Raw genomic sequence first — 18,934 nt, forward strand, 5'->3', positions numbered from 1 at the left:
TACTAGAATTGGAATTCAATATAAACGAATTCACCATAATTGTTCTGAGAAGATGGGAAGAAGAAAATAAACACTGAAAAATCCTCCTTGCAGCCTCAACTGGTCGTCAAAAGCTCAAGAGAACGATTCAACGCCTTTCTCCCGTCCGTGCTCGTGTATGAATCCAACGTACGTGCAATAAATTGGAATTCTGTCTCCAAAACAAATGATTTGAATCCCTCTAGCTATGTTTTTCTCTCCCAAAGAGTGTTCTCCAGTCAAAAACCCCGGCTCTAGAGTGAAGAATGGCCTTTTATATGGTCCCACGGCGGAAAACCTAAAATCTGTCAAAATACGATGTTCGCTCGAGCGGGGCGTCGAGCGCGCGTCGAGCGTTCGACTCTGCCTGATTTCGCTCGAGCGTCCTATCGAGCGCACATCGAGCGTTCGACTCTGCCTGATTTCGCTCGAGCGGCCAATGTCTCCGCTCGAGCGATCTTCGTTTTTCAGCAACCCGCTCGAGCTCCCTGTCGAGCGGCAGTCGAGCGTTTGAATCTGCCTGAATTCGCTCGAGCGGCCAAAAGCCTCCGCTCGAGCGAATTTGTAAAATCTGCAATATGAAATTTTGCAAGCCATCACTCTACCTTGGAATAAACTTTGCCAAGAGCTGTCAAGCTGTTTATGATGTTAGTAAAACGAGTGTGCATACTAAAAATAGATTCATCATCATTCATCTTAAACATTTCATATTCATAAGTAAGAATATAAATTTCTGATTCCTTTACTTGCGAAGTTCCTTCATAAGTTACTTCCAAGTTATCCCAAATTTCCTTTGCCGTAACGCAATTCATTATTCTATTAAACTCATTTCCATTAAGAGCATTATATAATAAATTCATAGCAGTTAAATTTAAAGTATAAAGTCTATCGTCTTCACGATCAAACTCTTCTTCTTCCTTTTTGACCTTTACTCCATCAACCACTTTTGTTGGAATATAAGGTCCATTTACAATACATTTCCAGATTTCTCTACCTTAAGCTTGAAGAAATATTCTCATTCTAACTTTCCAGAATGAGTAATTATCTCCACAAAAGAGTGGATGCCGACTGCTAAATTGACCTTCACCAAATGAAGCTGCAATGTTAGCCATAAAATCTTAAATCAAAAGATAGTTAATCTTATAATAGAGCTCTTAGCTCTGATACCAATTGTTACTGATCATAGGCCGCACCTATGTCACCTAACAATTGTACCTACCAGACTAGCCGGCCACCGTCTCTACTGGTGCACCGTCACTGATGGTCGGAGAGTCTTGCTTCGGTGACACGGTCACAAGCGAGAGTTCCCATGAGTGATCTGCCTGTATGAACAGTACAGGTCAACTAGCTCTGATACCAATTGTTGCCCAGATGACTAACACAAGAGGGGGGTGAATTGAGTTGTATTAAAAAAAATAACAATTATAAATCAAATATATAATATAAAATATAAACAAAATATAAAATAACAATATATATAAAGAGTAAGGGTAAGAGAGAAGCAAACTCAGTATGTTAACGAGATTCGGCCCCACTGCCTACGTCCTCGCCTCAAGCTACCCATTGAGGATTCCCAAATTCACTATTCAACCTCCTTCAGGTGGAGATAGAAACCTATTACACCTTTGAACAATACCGCTACAAAGGATCCGTGTAGAACACCCTCTACACTTGCAATCACCTTACACGTGGTGATTCAACTATTTCCCGTGTAGAATACTTTCTACACACACAAGGGTTATACACACCCTTTTTCTGATACAAGAGCTGATAGTGGGTAGGTTATCAGAAAACACTCCTCAATGAGTGAAATAAGAACAATACAGCGCAAACTATATCTCTCAAAATGAACAAGGATTAAGGCTCAATGCTTAGAGAAAAGAGAATGAAAGCTTTGAATGAATGTTGTATGCTCTTGGTGTTGTGAATGTGAATCTCTCAAATGATCTATTTATAGGCATATGAGACTTCATATTCAAATTTAAAAAGATTTACATGTCAAAGACAACATCATTCACTTTTTCAAAAAATTCAAATAAAAGGTTCTTCTTTTTCAATTGTCAAAGACAACATCATTCACTTTTTCAAAAAATTCAAATAAAATCTTTTACTTTTGGCATATGACAAAATGAGCACACTTTCATTTTCAAAAAATCCAAATCTAATCTTTTACTTTTTGTATAAGTCTAAAAAAGCATCAATCACTTTTGAAAATATTCAAATAAAGCATGCACATGTGAAAGATGACAATCAATCATCTTTAATATTTTCAAAGTTCAACCCTTTAATCAAGGCATGCACATGCAAAAGATGACAATCAATCATCTTTCAAAATTTTCAAATTTAATTTTCAAAAATATTCATGCACATGTGGAAAATGTATTTTAATGCTTTATGATAAAATATTAATTTTGAGCATTAATCCTAATTTCGAATTTTGAAGAGATTTACAACATTACTCTATAATTTTAATGTGAATTTGTTCCCTTCTTGCTCATGCTTGTTTCCTTGATGTGCTTGACTCCATTGTGTAGACAACTTGAGTTTGAGACTTCTTTATTCTTTGAATTCATTTGTTATCATCAAAATCCATGTGTAAATATATAATTACACAAAACTTGAAATCTTGGGTTCAACATTTTATTTGCACATTAAAAAAAACATAGAAAGTTTGAGGTCTTGATGAAAGTCGGAAAGTTTCTGATGTTTAAGTTAGTATCTCTTGAATAGTTTATACAAGAGTTCAGAATAGTTAGAGAATTTTTTATACCCAACGACCAGTTTTTACACTAGGTTTATAAGGCGGGACAATTCATACCCTACCTCAAGGAGTATATGTCCCCTTAACTTAATTTGAATCCTTTAAAGTGGCGTAACTCCTATGGTGCTGCCATTAATGTGGCGTGGAGTCTGGGAATCAGTGTCATTAATGCATTGTAGCTTCCTGACCTCTTTATCTCATGGGTGCTCATCGCCAAGCCTCTTTATACTTGTTGTTGGAAGATCAAGAATTTTCCATATTTTCCGCCCACTTGTTTGTGCAGGTTTTTTAGTGCTATTTGTCATAAGGGGTACTGGGACGATGAGTCACTTCCATCTTTGCCCATGGGTTTTTTTGGCGTAATTGTAATCGTGAGTTAGCTTCAACTCTAGGGTCAGGTGGCCTCAGCAAGCCAAGGGGTAGCTTGGCTTTCCTTATATGGACTTGCCTCCTCGGCTTTTAGTAGGGGGAAAATCTCTTTAGAGTGAGTGTTAAACAATTTACCATGGATACACCTCTTCCCTCTATAATTAAGTAAATTACCCTCAAAACATATGTATTTATATATATGTGTGTGCGCGCTTACCGTTAAAAAACAAAAAAGCATGTATCTTAAATTTATTCATTTTTTTCAAAAAGTAGTATTCGAGATTTACTCACCTTAATATTGAAATATTATTTATGTATGTATATATATATATATATATATATATATATATATTGTGTGTGTCATGTTTATTATATGTGAAGTTTTCTGCACAAAACAATTTAAATATATTACATGACTTTCATATTACTTTTTATTTATAAAAAGGAGATGATATTGCTTATCAATTTTTAAATTTTCTTTTAGGAAAGTATAAAGAAATAATCTTAAAGTGATGAAAATATTTACATTTATATTATAAGGTAAAATTGATCAGATAAAAGTATACTTATGTAAAATTAATTTTACTCTATCTATTACATTTATATATAAATATTGCTAGAATAATACTAGTTAGTCCCCTCATTTTGCCCTCTCAAAGTTATCCTTACTACATTTTTTTATTTTTTTTAAATGGTTAAAAATGTTACCACTAATGCATTTGTGTAGTTTTTTTTTAACATTTGAAAAAAATAAAAATAAAAATGCACAAAAAATTAATTTAAACTAATGGTAGCTTTGAGGTGGCAAATTAATAAGGCGAACCCATATGCTAACGAGTTCTTCTACAGGTACACAGGAATGGGTACACGCGGGGGAATCAGCCGACATGTATTATTAAAATAAAAATTAAAAATTAAAAAAAAAAAAAGATGAGAGAGAAATGTCAAAATGAAATCTAGAAACCACATCCAGCTCTCATGTACCTATTCAAGTAGATGAAATCCCATGTACATCCAGCCAAATCGAAGAACTGACCCAAGAAAGCAAACCCAGCCATCAACACTTACAGCAGTACAAGGAGATTGTACCGAACTGATCCAAGAAATCCAGGACAGAGGTCTTCGCTTGGAAAAGATGATCCAAACCTAGTCAAAGATAGCCACCGAATCTGCCCCAACTGGTGGTCATCGTTGTGGGTAGCCAAAGAGGTCTTTGTATGATTGGTCTGAATTAGTTGTTCATAGAAATACAAAATTAGGCGTTGTGAGTGATTTATTTTTGGATTTAAAAATTGTGCAACTTTTTTATACTTTATGTAAATTTGCTCTTCAGAAACTAGCTCGTTTGTATTTTAATTTGCCTATGAAACAAATGTTACATGGATATGGGTGTAAAGATCCTCATAGCATGAAGAAAGTATGCGTATAAAGCTAGATCCTCATATTCTCCATTCAAGTTTATTAGTCTGTTATAGCAGTTCATAGCATCTTGGAACGATGGCAATGAGGTATGCGGTTGAATCCACGAATGTGAAGACGAGAAAGGAAGAAGAAGATGGAAAGATGAAGTTGAGAATTGACTGACTTGTTTTCGTGGCTTTGTGTCAAAGTGAATCTGCTTGCATATGAAACACAGCGTTTCATTTATCCACGTGGGACCCGTGTGCAAACAGCATTTTTCTATGCTAATTAATGCCACCTCCATACATGTATAATGCATGCATACATTAACTGCTGCCCTCTATAATAGAAGTATACCAACAATAATGCAAGCAGTTACCAATCAAGTGTACGTAACTTCGTGACCTACCGCGTTCTCCATAACCGGCCATGCATGAAGCCACGAAGTCATTATTTTCTTCTGGTGGAGATTAACTTCCTCCGGCCTGCATGCATGATGTCGTCATCTTGTACCATAGGTTCATGCATTACTCACGTCATCTTCAAAGCATATACTTCAGTATAATACTCCAAATATTCCAAAGAGACTTCCACCGATTATTTTTTTTGTTTTTAATTTAATGATTAAGAAAATATTTTTTAATGAGTTTGTATTTTTTATTTTCTTAAAGATATTTAATAAAAGAAATTTTAAAAATATTTGAAAATAATAATAATAATAATAATAATAATTTATATAATGCAACGTGGCGGTGGCCTGTACGTCTGTGTGTGTGCAGTACCTTTGGAACACATAATTAACATACATGACTGAGTGATAAAAGTTTATTGTCTCGATGTCTATTCCATTATTGTATGATAAAGTCATGAGAGCAGTGTCAAGACTCAAAACACGGTACTATTGTAGGATTCATTATTAATTATAAATAAAATAAAATATTAATACTGTGTATACTAATTTGGATATATAATATTAATAAATAATGATGCAATTCAATAACGTCTAACCTTGCAGGCAGAATTTTTAGGAAATTAGTAAAATTGTTAACGTATATAGCTCATAGCAGCTGCAAAGAGATTAATACAAATCACGATTGGATTAATTATTAATTAACTTCACATGGATGCATGGTGAATGTCTTTTGAAGCATCTACGTACACAGACTTAGAAAACACGAAGATCATCAACTGCTTACACACGATCGAGTCTTGCTAGCTTGAGAGCACACATTTATTTGACAACCATCAACAATTTTTTTTTTTTTTTTAAAAAAAAAAAAAATTGTTTTTTCTGAATTTTGAAGAAGATAAGTACGCTTGTTGATGATTATCAAACAAATATAATTGTGTTATCATTTTTCTTAAGACGCAGATATCAACTCCACCAAATTGCTGAAATCTCGTGTAGCACGGCCGCCGGGGCTAGCAGCCCTGTGTACAATATCTTTGAGGGATTGGGCTTTCTCCCTCATCTCCTTCCCTATTTCATGATCCAAGATGAGTTCCAAGCTCTTGAGCAAACCACCCTTTGTGAGTTTCCCACCCTCTACTATGAGACCAGTCTTCCATACCTCCTCTACCAGCCGTCCAGTCATTCGTTGATCCCCGAAGAACGGCCGGCCGATCATCGGCACTCCAAATGCCATACTCTCGTACACGGAGTTGCAACCACAGTGCGTCACGAAGACACCTATCGAAGTATGTGCAAGCACTTGTGTCTGATTCGTCCATGCCACTATTTTTCCTCGAGAGCTTGTTTTTTCAAGAAACTTTCCGGGCAGGAGTTCCTTCATATTATCCTTGAGAGACCAAAGAAATGGAATCCCACTCGCTTCCAGTGCCTCGGCAATTGCTGTTAACTCTTTATGGGGTAAGTAAGCCGTAGTTCCAAAGCTAACATAAGCCACCGACCTAGCTTTCCTCTCATCCAACCACGACAGGCACCCCGTTAAATCCGAGCTCGACGGTGGCAATGGCGGTGGTGGCAAGGATATGGTGAGAAAGCCCACGTTAAGCACCTTTCCCAACTTCGTTTCTAGATCCTGATTGAGAAGAGGAGGGTTTAGCTCTTCACAGAAGTTAATCACTACAGCAGTTGCTCGTGGTAGCACCAATCCAGTTTGGGCCAGAGCGCGCGAAAAAAGTGACTCTTCTTGGTTCTCAGGTACCAGCACCTCCTCCGGCAAGTCGGAAACACGCATAGCTGACAGCCCTGGAATGAATTCCAGGGTTCCATCTTCATCTTTACGTCTAGCTCCAGCCCCAACGCCATTACTGGAGTAACGCTTGCGGAGAAGGTCGGTGTAAACATGAGCAGAGAGTGAGCAGGGCAAAGACAGCCAAACCGGGATCCATGCAGCATGAAAAGACTCCGCCACGTCTCCAGCAAACGTCAGGAATGCATCGGAGAACAAGTAGGAGATACTCTTCCCAGTCTCCGCGACTGCCGCCTCTATCCCCCTTTTGATGTTGTCGGCCGGAAAGTCATTGAGGAAAAGTTCCACTTCCTCCAGTGGATTTTGAGAAAGCACGTGACCCGCCGGCATGCCATCGTCGACATCATAGGCTTTTATGTTGGGTGGGAAGGCGACGTCGGCTTTTGCAGCGGAGAAGAGTGAGCGGTTGGACTTAGCAGTGTTTATGAAAGAGAACCGAACGTCAGGGGCAGCGCGTGCTAATTTGCGAACCAGATTCAGAAGAGGCACGGGATGGCTGCCGAATGGAAAAGGCAACACCGCCACATGCTTTTGCGAGGACTTTTCTGTGAGCGACATGATCACAAACCTGCCCGGCCTGGATGTAGGTCTTTAATCGAGCGAGAGAGATCAAGCGAGAATTAAATGCCGTTCTAAATTCTAATACGTAACTTGTTAACCATCCATCTTTATGTAGCACCGTCCTATATACACACAAAATGAATAAGGATCCGACGTTCCAACGTTCCATCAGCTGGCCAGTTGGTGTCGAGTCATCCCAATGTCTTCGAAGGGTAGGTGTACGCAACACGTGATTTCAAAGCACTTCTTAGTAATTTAAGACAGCCTGAAGTGGGGACGATCATGTATTTCCCTTTAAATATTCTATTTAAATACAGTCCATCTGGAATCATAGAATATTTTTATGATTTTAACTGCTAAAGCTGGCCCAGCCAGCCACTGACGTGATCATCTCCAAACATATCGATCGCACCGTTGTTGCTTTAGATAGCTGGAAAAAATTTAGTTACAATTATAATTGTATGTTAATATATATATTAATTTAATATAATTATTTAAAAAATTAATTTTATTAAAAATAATAATAATTTAAATTTTAAATATAAAAAAATTAATATTGATACGTAGATTAATATATAATTTTATTTATATATATATTAAAATTTATAAAAAAAAATTAGGTAAACGGGACCAAACCCACTGATCCGGTATAAAGTTTGATTCGGTTTTTTTATATCGGTACTTAAATCAGAAACAGGTAAAACTACCAATTTATAAAAATAATGGATTATTTTAAAAAAATATAAAATTAATACGTACCGATTTCATCCTTAATTTTATTCCAAACAAAACCGTACGGATTAGTTAGACCTGCTCTTTTATGATCAGCAGCTGGCCCGAGGACTACTTTGGTCTATCTCTTAGGTCAGCGACACTCTAAAGATATGTTTCGCCATTATCAATTTACACTCCAGGCAGCAGCAAGCACGTGTTCCAGTTCAAATACCTCCAGCATCCTTATCTTTTATGAAATTTTGGGCATGGACTAGAAAGTTACACGCATTAGAGCATTGGCATTGGTTTGGCCAAATTCATCTTTAAATTTGGCCAATAACAACACTTTTTTACATTTGCCTACTCCATCAAAATTCAATTCCCACATTGGATTAGCCATTTATTCTCTACATAATAATAAAATATTATTAAATTAATAAATTTTTTATTTAATTTATTTTCTCATATTTTGTAATTCTACCAATTAAATGTTAATAATAATTATATTATATTAAATTAATATTACAAAAAGTATTATTAAATGTTAATAGTAATTATATTCTAATTAAATTAATATTAAAAAAGTATTATTAAATGTTAATAGTAATTATATTCTAATTAAATTAATATTTAAAAAAGTATTATTAAATGTTAATAATAATTATATTCTAATTAAATTAATATTAATATTACAAAAAAGTATTATTAAATGCTAATAGTAATTATATTCTAATTAAATTAATATTAAAAAAAGTATTGTTAAATGTTAATAATAATTATATTATATTCAATTAATATTAAAAAATATTGTTAATAATAATTATATTCTAAATGTTAAGTGTTAATTATATTCTAATTAATTTAATTTATTTGTTTGGAATGAGAAATTAATATTTTAATGTTTGATGAATGAATAGTGGTCTTCCATCTTTAGCCAACCACTATAGCAAAAGTCCAAATTATTTTAGATTTGCCCAATCCAATGTGAAGGATTTTTGAGCCAAATTATGTAAAATTTAGCCAAGCACCTCATTTGGCCAAGCCAATGTGGATGCTCTTACCGATGCAAAAATCGCTATCACTACTGTGGCTGAAAGTTTTTCCTAATCAATATTCAAAAAATATTATTTATTGTCTAGAAGGTTTTAATCATGTAGAATAATGATAAGTTTATTACTCACTCATTAATTTTTTATTACTCTCTTTATTTTTTTCTTTATTTTTTATTTACTTAATAATTAAGAAAATAAATATTAATGAAGTTATATATTTTTAAATTTTTTTAATAATTAAGGATATTAAAAAAATAATTAAAAAATAAAAATTTTAATTACATTAGAATAATAAAAAGATGATAAAAAGTTAGTAAGTTTATCATCACCCAGGGTTCTGCTTGGTAAGTGAGATGAAAATTTTGAATTTAAGATAAAATATTAAAATATTATATTTTAATATTATTATTATTTTAAAATTTGAAAAAGTTAAGAAAAAGTTAAATTATTTATTATATTTTGTATGGAGATTTAAAAAATTTATAATGATAAAATGAAAATTTTAAATTTGAGATAAAAATTTCTATCTACCAAACGGAACCTCAATGTATTCATCAAAATTAAAAAAAGGTTGCGCGCGTAAATCTTGTTTAAGCCTTCAGACCACAGACTTTTGGCGGAAAGTAACACATGCTCGGAAAGTATCACTAACCAATATTAATATCCGGAAAGTATCACTTACCACGTACCACGCTGGTAGCTGGTTGGAGAAAAATGTTTCACACTTCTCGATCTTTCCAATATTTAATATAAAAAATATTAGCGCGTCCCTATGGATTTATCTATTTATTTTAATAGCTTATATATTTTAAATTATTATTATTATTTTTATTTAATATTTAAAAAAATTAATGTATTGATATATATTTTTATTTTAAAAAATATTTAAATATATTTAAAATAAATAATAAAAAATTTAAAATTAAAAAATGATATTTAACTTATTGGGTACGTTGGCGGCTAAACAGCACAACTCTATTTAGAGTTTTATTATATACAAGTAAAATCGTGTAGTAATCTGTGTATTAATACTGATTCATTTATATTCAAAATTTAAATTAGTACAATTTTTAATAAAATTTATTTTTTAATCAATCATATTAAATAGATACACATATTAGTATATAATTATGTTTGTAAATAGATTTTTTACCTTATTTAATATAAGAAAAATGTACGACCAGACTAATGATAACAACTTATTAAACTTGTGGATTAATTAGTATGTCATTTATTTTAATAGTAAAATTTAATTTATAAAAATTAAATTTGATTTTTTATTTTTTAATTTAAATTATATTCTAAACGTCGACTTGTGGATTAGCTTCCGCCGCGACCACGACAACGACCGAGCAAGTTTCTTTTCTTTCAAGCCATTAAATGCAAGCTTTGTTTTTCAAACAAAGATCTTAAACCTACCATTCGTAGATGTTGAAATTTGAAAGTTAAGTCAATGCTTATTACGTCTTGTCCCCCCCTCGTTTTTGCCTAAAAAAAATAGATAAATGTAGTTTAATTTTATAAAATTTTATTATACCGAATACAGTTACGTGGCGTAACTTAATTCACTTGAAAAATATACTATATAAAAATGTCTAACTGAAAATAACACGAAAAATTATAATTGCTCAAAGAGTTTATCTATTAGTACAGTGTGTAATTATATTTATAATTAAATTTTTTTAAAATTTAAATTAACATTATTTTTAATAAAATTTATTTTTTAATTAATCATATTAAATTAATACATATATTAATATATAATTATATTTATAAATAGATTTTTTCTTATTCAAAAATTATGTATATTGTATGCTAACTCCTTTATTGAACCAGAGTTGAATTCAACGGATACATGTGAAGAGGCGATATCGTCTCCTTGACAAAAACAAGTTCTTCCAACGTCGTCAGTGCTGTCGTTTGTCAGTTTAGACAATCCCGAAATTGACTTTAACAGTTAATAATTTTGGTAAAAGTAATGTTACATATATTATCTTTTATATATTCTTTATACATTTTATTAATATTATTAACTGTATAAATTTTTTTGATACGTAAATAATTATTTTAATAAAATATATAAAAGAATATATAAAAATGACTATACATATAAATTTTGTTATAACAAATATATCCTTATCAAAAATTCTACTCATCATTTCTACGATACAACGTGCTATTTTTTTCTTACCAAATATATAACATATGAATGATGAATATAATAATTTCAGTAAAAATAAAATGAAAACATATAATAAATAATAAAAATAAAATAAAAACAAAATATAAAATATAGTGTGTGAGATGATGATTAACAAAACTCTTTATATATGTCATACAAAGAATTATTTACTTCTGCATATAAGTTGTTAGAATTAATAAAAGAAAAATGTTATGGTGTGTAAGTTGGTGCATTTAAAAAAAATAAAAAATTGATTAAATTTGAGATTCCCATAAAAAATTGTTCTTAAATGGTGACCCATATATAAATTTTAAAAGAAGTATACGTGACTTGCACACAAACTATATATAGACTTAATCAAATCAATATAAATAGATGTGATGGTTTGACATTTATTAAATTTGAAGAAAAATCTTTTCTTGACTATACTATTATTAGAATATCAAATTGGGCTTTGCTACACGCAGTTGGGAAACGCAGTCGGCGTGTAGTCGGCTGTACAGAATGAATAAAAAAAAATTATAAAAAAATTATTTTATATTCAGGGGGACCTGCATGAATTATAAAAAGCTATAAAAATAATTTTTTTTTTTCATGTAGGTCCTGTATTAATTTTTTTTTACAGCCGACTGCACGCCGACTGCATTTCCCGACTGCACAAATCATTTCTGTATCAAATTTGGTTGTGACTGATGTAACGCCCCGTGCTCGAAAGGTCTCAGAGAGTTACCATCTAACATCTAAAATCATCTTCTCACAATATAAATAACATTTCCAAATATTTCATAAACATGAATTCACTGATTCTCACCAAAAATATATACAATCCTTACAAAGTTTTCAATGAAACAATCCAACAAGATAAACTAACAACTCCACAAATTCTCAACAATAATAATAAATCACCCTGTAAATCATATCAATATAATAACAAAATCATCTACACTAAATAAATTCCCCTCATAACCACAATACCCTTAGGCACTCAATAAATAGTCCACGGCTAACCCCGCCCATTCTTTCCAATCTCGGTTCTCAAGTGCATCATCAAAATCATCTAAAAATATTATAAAGATAAATGAGTGAATTATCAATAACTCAGTAAATTGATGACATATACCAATATGTAAACATGAGCATTTACAAAATATATGATGCAGAACAAAATATTTGTAGCGTTAACATGTAAAACAAAACATGTTATTCAAGTTAATAGAGCGATAGTTCAAAATATTTATATTCCAAAGTCATTTGGTATAGCATAAATTATCATCATCATCAAATCACATGATAACATAGTCTTTGTTTAACCCTTGTGGTAAGGTTGTGCTATCCTAGATGGTTAAATCAGGCAGCGATAGAAGTGAATCTTCCTCTTATCATTATCAGAATCCTGAGTGTGCACACAAGAAATATCAAACAAAAATCACTTTTATTTCTAAAGTAGGTGTACTCAGAGACAGAGAAGTTAGTACCAACCCAAACAAAGGCCATGGTTTTACACTTGTGGTGAGGTCTGAGCAGAGATCAAAGCAAAAATAGAGCCAAATACAAAATTAGAATATCATGCCAAAAGTTTTCATATGCCACATTATATCAACATTGAGTACTAAACATATTCATATCCTCACATAATCAAAAACAGATTTAAAGTATCTTCACTTAATCATGCATAAATATTTAGATTTCATAATCACTTGTTTTTGCACATTTCAAAAACAAATCATTGAGTCTGTTTCAAATTTCTTTTCATAACAAAACATACATACTTTTGTAAAATCAACCACAGTCCATTTCTTTTATGCAAAGTTTATCATAGGAACCCCGCTTACCTAAAATTTTTACTTTTTATGAATTTTTCCACAACAGTGCTGAATGAATATCAATCGTTACCTATAAAGTAGTTACGTAACTTTCATAAATTTTCAATTGAATATGTATTTCGACACTTAAACCAGAAATATTAAAATAACTTATTTTTTCCTAAACATCTAAAATTCTTGTAAGCCTAAAATATCATCATTTCTCAAATTTATGATATCCACTTAATTTCTCCAACTAAGATAATAAACTCTAAATTATTTATGACTGAGATCTAACTATCAAATTTTAATACCAACTAAAATAATTTAAAACCCTAAGTTTTTTTATGTTAAACAACTTTGTAGGCTAATTTAAAGTGAGCCGAAGCTCGCTTAAAATTCGGCTCACTTAAAGTAACACAATAGTTTTCTAAAGTCATGCTTGGGTCCATCGTAAAATCAAACCCAACTGAAATATGAGTATTCACGATAGATTTTTTATCTTATCATTTAAAATATATGATCAAATTTTTTTTATATATTATTTTTATAATATACAATATATCAACTTATCTAGTTTTTGTTCATATCATTTAAATTTATACCTTTTAATATTTTGTATGAAAAAAAGTACGAGGAGAGAAAAATTAATTTAGAAGAAAAAGTAAAAGAAGAGATAGAAAATAAATTTAAAAAAATATTTACATTTATGCACAGTCTCTTATACATCTAGCGGCAATCCTGAAGAGAAATAGAAAGAGAAATAGAAAATAGAAATGAAATGGAAAATCCATCCCCATTTAAACTAATTTCCTTTAAATTTTATATAAAAATGAGTTTTACAAAACCGGGAGTGCTTTAAGTTCAAACACCTCATGCTTTGGCTTATAACTCAGAAGGGAAAATTGTAAAATATCATAAAACTAGTTTTTTTACTATGAGCAATGTTACATACAATTATAGAATTGTAAACGTCGTACAATCACTTTAAAAAAGAGTAAAGTCTTCGATTAAAAAATTAGTTTTTTTTTATATAGATTCCATATTAATTCATTTTTTTAAAACGACTGTATACTGCTTACACAATCACAACTACAAATATCATTTCTCTTTGTACTATAGGCGTAAGGAGCTTTACGTAAAATGCAAAAGCCTTAGTTTGTAAGGATAAATGTTCGTTAGAGAGACGCAGGGCCGTGCGATGGAGACTCATCGTGAGAGCAGCTACGAGGAGGTGGCGAGATGGCTAAGGCGGCGGAAGTGCACTGTGGGAGCGTGAGAGAGAGAGAGAGAGAGAGAGAGAGAGAGAGAGAGAGAGAGAGAGAGAGTTTACATTGAGAAAGAGGAAGGGGAGTTGCTAGTGCCGTCATGGTGTAACCGTGTAAGGCAGCCACCGAACAAGGTGGGCTTTCGGTTTGGGTGGAGCTGGGCGGTTTGAAGAGGCTAAGCATGGGAGGGATGCCCACGGGCCACAGTGGTCTCAGTTTGTTTTTGGCTTCACGGTTGTACTCGATGCAAATTTCTTGGTAGTCATCAGTGGCGTATGTTGGGTGGCCTTCTAAGGGGTTGCCTGGATTTTGTGTCTCACGTGGGTGGCATCCCGTGCACTCAGCGGCTGGCAGCGTCGTGCGGTTGTGAAACCATTAGACGTGGGGGATCCTTCTTCCTTGGTCGTGCTCTGTTTTGAGTCTTAAAAACAGAGTTTCGGTTTGGTTTATAGAGGGTGGTGCAGGCTGGCGGTTTGCCGTGAGGTACTGAGGATGGCTTACTCATCCATGGGTTGGCAACAGTGATGGTGGCCCTTGGTGGAGGTACTGCGGCGTGGGGTGTGTAACAGTTCGGGGTGGCCATAACATGGTACGGTGGTGAAGGGCAGAGGCGTGAGGCAGTGGGCCCGGCAGCTTCCGTCGTGTAGGAGCGAGCTCGGTAACATTAGGTGGTGGTTCAAGAGTGCAACAACCACGCTAGGTCTCGGTTTGTTATTTTTGAGGTGGAGGAAGAGGAGAGTGGCAGCGGATTGGTGGCTCTCCATTTGGTTGGGCTTTGATGATGATGGTTGTTGCTGGTGTTTGTTAACAGAGGCTAAGGGGATGAACGCCAAGTGCATGACTCTCTATAAATGTGTAAATGTGATTGTGTGTGCAGTGGCTTGCGGTTTGGGTTGGCGTGTATGGGGATGAAACGGGGAGGGGGAGCCGTGTTTCGTGGTGGTTGATGCTTGAACGTGGGGCTTTGGTTTTGGGATGCTCTGAACGTGAGGAAGGGTGCGGCAGCCCTAGTTTTTGATGAGGAAGATGAGCCTCCATGCACGGCTTGGAGTTTATACACAACTGGTCTTGGGCCTAACGAATTTGGGTCCAGTTTATGGGTTTGACCTACAATATTCTTCAAGGGCCTAGTATCAAATAAATTCTTATGGGCCCATAACAAATTCTAAAATAACCCAACTCATTCCAAAAACATTTCGGACCAATTAGCAAATAATAAGATTCTAATCAGATCCCTAAAATATCGCATTGTTTTAACCTAATTATCAATCAGTAAAACCCAATATCCCACCATAAGAAATTTTGGGCCCGTAGACTATTTTAAAAAAATAAATTTTCTCGTTAAAACTTAGGTGGGCTTCTCCAACCTTATTAACCAAAAAAATTTATAGAACACGGGCTTAGCATTAGGATCCAGGTGTTACAACTAAACCGTAAAAGACTGAGAGTAAATAAAATCTCCCCGTGTCACAACAGGATTATGGGAAATGTTGCAAAAACATGAAACATATACAAACTTTAAAGGATCTCTGTTTATCTTTTGTTTTTTAAGGTAGTATTATAAGTTTTGGGTAAAAATCCTATTTTTTTCAACTTACCTACAATTATAAAACTGCATCAGTCTCAAGCATTGGAAAACAAAAGAAGTCTTGGCTTTAACAAACTTTGAAGTCAAATCCCTCCTCCTTCCGCCAGCAATATAAACACGAATTAGTACAAGCCCATCGTTAGTGGAAGAACTAATTTATTGCCTAAAAGCTCAAACCCATTTCTATCCAGCGATAGATATGGAAGTTTAAAATTAGATATGGGTCACGCTCCCTCGTTGCCCAAAATTCAGACTTTGACCCAATAATGAAATAAACTAACCCCCACTCCGCCCCAAGTAATCCACAATCCTGAATATCTTCTAGAGACCGGAGAACCACTAGTTAAAAGAGACTCTCTCTCTCTCTCTCTCTCTCTCTCTCTCTCTCTCTCTCTCTCTCTCTCTCTCTCTCTAGTTTGTGGATTCAGTGAATCCAGCTCTCTGTTTTGAACTTTTGGCACCACAATTTTTACCACAAAGAAGATATTTAAGTTTACGTGCATATAGTAATTAAGTAGCTAGCTAGATATTGCCAAAAGTTCAATTTAAAGTGGTCCGTGGTCTCTCATCTATAGAAATGTTTTAATCATAAATAAATCCCATAAAGTAAATTCATAAACTGACATGACTTTATATGCCTATTAGATTGTAAAGCTACTTTAATTGTAAAGTAGATCTAACGTATCATATGAAATCATATTAATTTTTTTATTTACTTTTATGGAATCTCTTTGTGGTTGTAATACTTTTTCCTCTTATAAATTTTTTCTCATGTTTTATCTTCATTTTGTTCTTGCCAAAAGTTCCCAATATTTATAAACCAAAAGCAATAAAATCAAATTATTAAAGGGTGTTTTGTAACTACCAGTATTGAATCGCTATGAGTGCTTGTAAAAGAGATGAACGTGGTGGTCGAGTGTGTCTATAACACCATCGATGCTAAAGTTAGAAGATATCAAATGTTGAGAAGAAGAAAGCAAGGGCAGAGAGTTAGTTCATGGTGATTAACTTTTGCCTTTTACCCTCTCCCCCTTATTTATACGCCTTTCTCTCGAGAGATCTCTGGCTCATTTGTCACTATCATGATGAACTCTTATTTTGGGCTGCATGACGTCGCATTTAATATAATCTTTCCTGTCAGTGACATGGACTCGACCTTAGTGCTAGCCATTCGACATCGCATTTAATGCAACTGATCCTATCCAGAGCAAGATCCCAATCGAGTTTTTCCTCATTAACGCACCAAGCTTAGGAGTAATATGTATGCTTGTCCCTTCTTGAGCATGTGTTTTTTTCCTTCTATTCCTTGGACTGGGTCATGGGCCACCAATTTTTGGCGAAAAATAGTAGTAAAAAATAATAAAAATTAGATGAAAAGTATTGATAAATAATAAATAGTAATACTCTAGTATTCAAATCAAGTTCAAAATTGTTTATGATCAAATTCAAACTTCAAAGTCCTAGCAAGATATTAAATCGGGAAAAAAATATATATATGATACTCAATATATAGAGGTGAAGGTCTATTCAAGAAAGTATAAATAGTTATTGACATTTTCTATTTTATATTCAGGAATTGGGTGTTGACACGAAACAAATGCTCATTACTCAATGAGTTTTATTACGTAAGAATAAAGTCACTTATTAATACTAATTTTTTTATATTTAAAATTAAAATTAACATTATTTTTAATACAATTTATTTTTTAACTAATCATATTAAATTGAAATACATATTAATACACAATTATACCTGTAAGTAGATTTTTCTTTTACTCAATACTCACGGCGCGCCGCCTGGTTCCTATAAATGTATTGTGGACTAGTTTTGCTTCCACTAGCGCATAATTAAGGAAGTAGCTAGCAGATTGGAATATCTAGTTTAATTAGCTACGTACCGGCCGGCCAATTAATCTCATAACTTGGGTTGACACTTGAGTCTTGATCCCACATTCCTACCCAATCGATTGAATGCTGTGAAAATGAGATCCATGCCCTGCCCTCAATTTCTGACCATTTCTTTCTTTTCTCTTTCACTTTTACTCGGCATACGGCCGTGTTTTCTTCTTCCTCACCACAATTTGTGCGACATTTACGGGATAGACAGCAGAAGCACCTTCTTTGTGTTTGCTCTCTCCCACGCCTCATGCAAAGTGACTCGTCTCCGATCCCGTGCAAGCTGGAGCACAGCTGCACAGGTGATCATAAAGAAAATCCCAATAGCTGTAGATTCTGGTGGATACGTGTATGGCGTCCATTTGCTATGACGTGCACGTGACTATCACCAGGTGAGAGCGAGAGAGAGAGAGAGAGACGCAAATAATAGATTAAAATATAATGGTTTCGTACACGTAATAAATCTTCCAAAAAATGGTATAATGCATGTACACCGGGATACTGATATTAAAAAATCCCGTGAGCACGTTCTTCGCCCTGACAGCATTCAGCAATATGAGTTGTTATATTAGAACGTCGTTTCAACTGCGGCCTCGGGGATTCAGAGCTGAGACTGAAAAGGAAATAAGATATTAAAAATTGGGAGAAATCTTTTGGGCTGGTGTCATGCCTCTACCTCATGCTAGTTTTGTCAGTTGACAATTACTTGCATACCCTGTATTATAATATAATATCACTATGCTTCAATGACCATTTTAGCATCGTCCAACTTTTCCTTCTTAAACAATTTTTCTGCAATGCTCATCTGACTGCTACGTACTTGAAAAGAATTTTCTATTTTTCTTCATTTTGTTTAAGGAGGTTGCTCTTAACATATTCACTTCAATTTGTTTAATTGGTCATTGCCTCCTTCATGAACCAAACAAGGCAAAAGAAAAGACAGTTTTTTTTTTTAAGTTCTTCAACATTTGTATGCTTCGAGAGAGAAAAGGGGAGGGGGACCAAAGATAATGTTATGCAGAAGAGTTTGGTTTCTGAGATTAAAACAATGAATATATGGTTATCCAAAAAAAAAGAAAAAAACAATGAATATATGAGGTTCGCTC

At 33.7% G+C, this 18,934-nt stretch overlaps 1 protein-coding gene across 1 annotated transcript; it reads right to left on the reverse strand.

Annotated features, from left to right (window-relative positions):
- Positions 1-5,627: 5,627 nt before the first annotated feature.
- LOC122311804 (anthocyanidin 3-O-glucosyltransferase 7-like) lies at positions 5,628-7,498 on the reverse strand. Its single transcript, XM_043126489.1, has one exon. The coding sequence runs from the start codon at positions 7,321-7,323 to the stop codon at positions 5,911-5,913; it is 1,413 nt and encodes a 470-aa protein (XP_042982423.1). The 5' UTR covers positions 7,324-7,498; the 3' UTR covers positions 5,628-5,910.
- Between the last annotated feature and the right edge of the window lie 11,436 nt (positions 7,499-18,934).

This window comes from Carya illinoinensis, chromosome 5, assembly GCF_018687715.1.
Source record: "Carya illinoinensis cultivar Pawnee chromosome 5, C.illinoinensisPawnee_v1, whole genome shotgun sequence".
In the NCBI taxonomy this organism is placed as follows: Eukaryota; Viridiplantae; Streptophyta; class Magnoliopsida; order Fagales; family Juglandaceae; genus Carya; species Carya illinoinensis.

Excerpts from the sequence above, each read along its gene's own strand:
- LOC122311804 (XM_043126489.1), bottom strand. The coding sequence starts at position 7,323 with ATGTCGCTCACAGAAAAGTCCTCGCAAAAGCATGTGGCGGTGTTGCCT.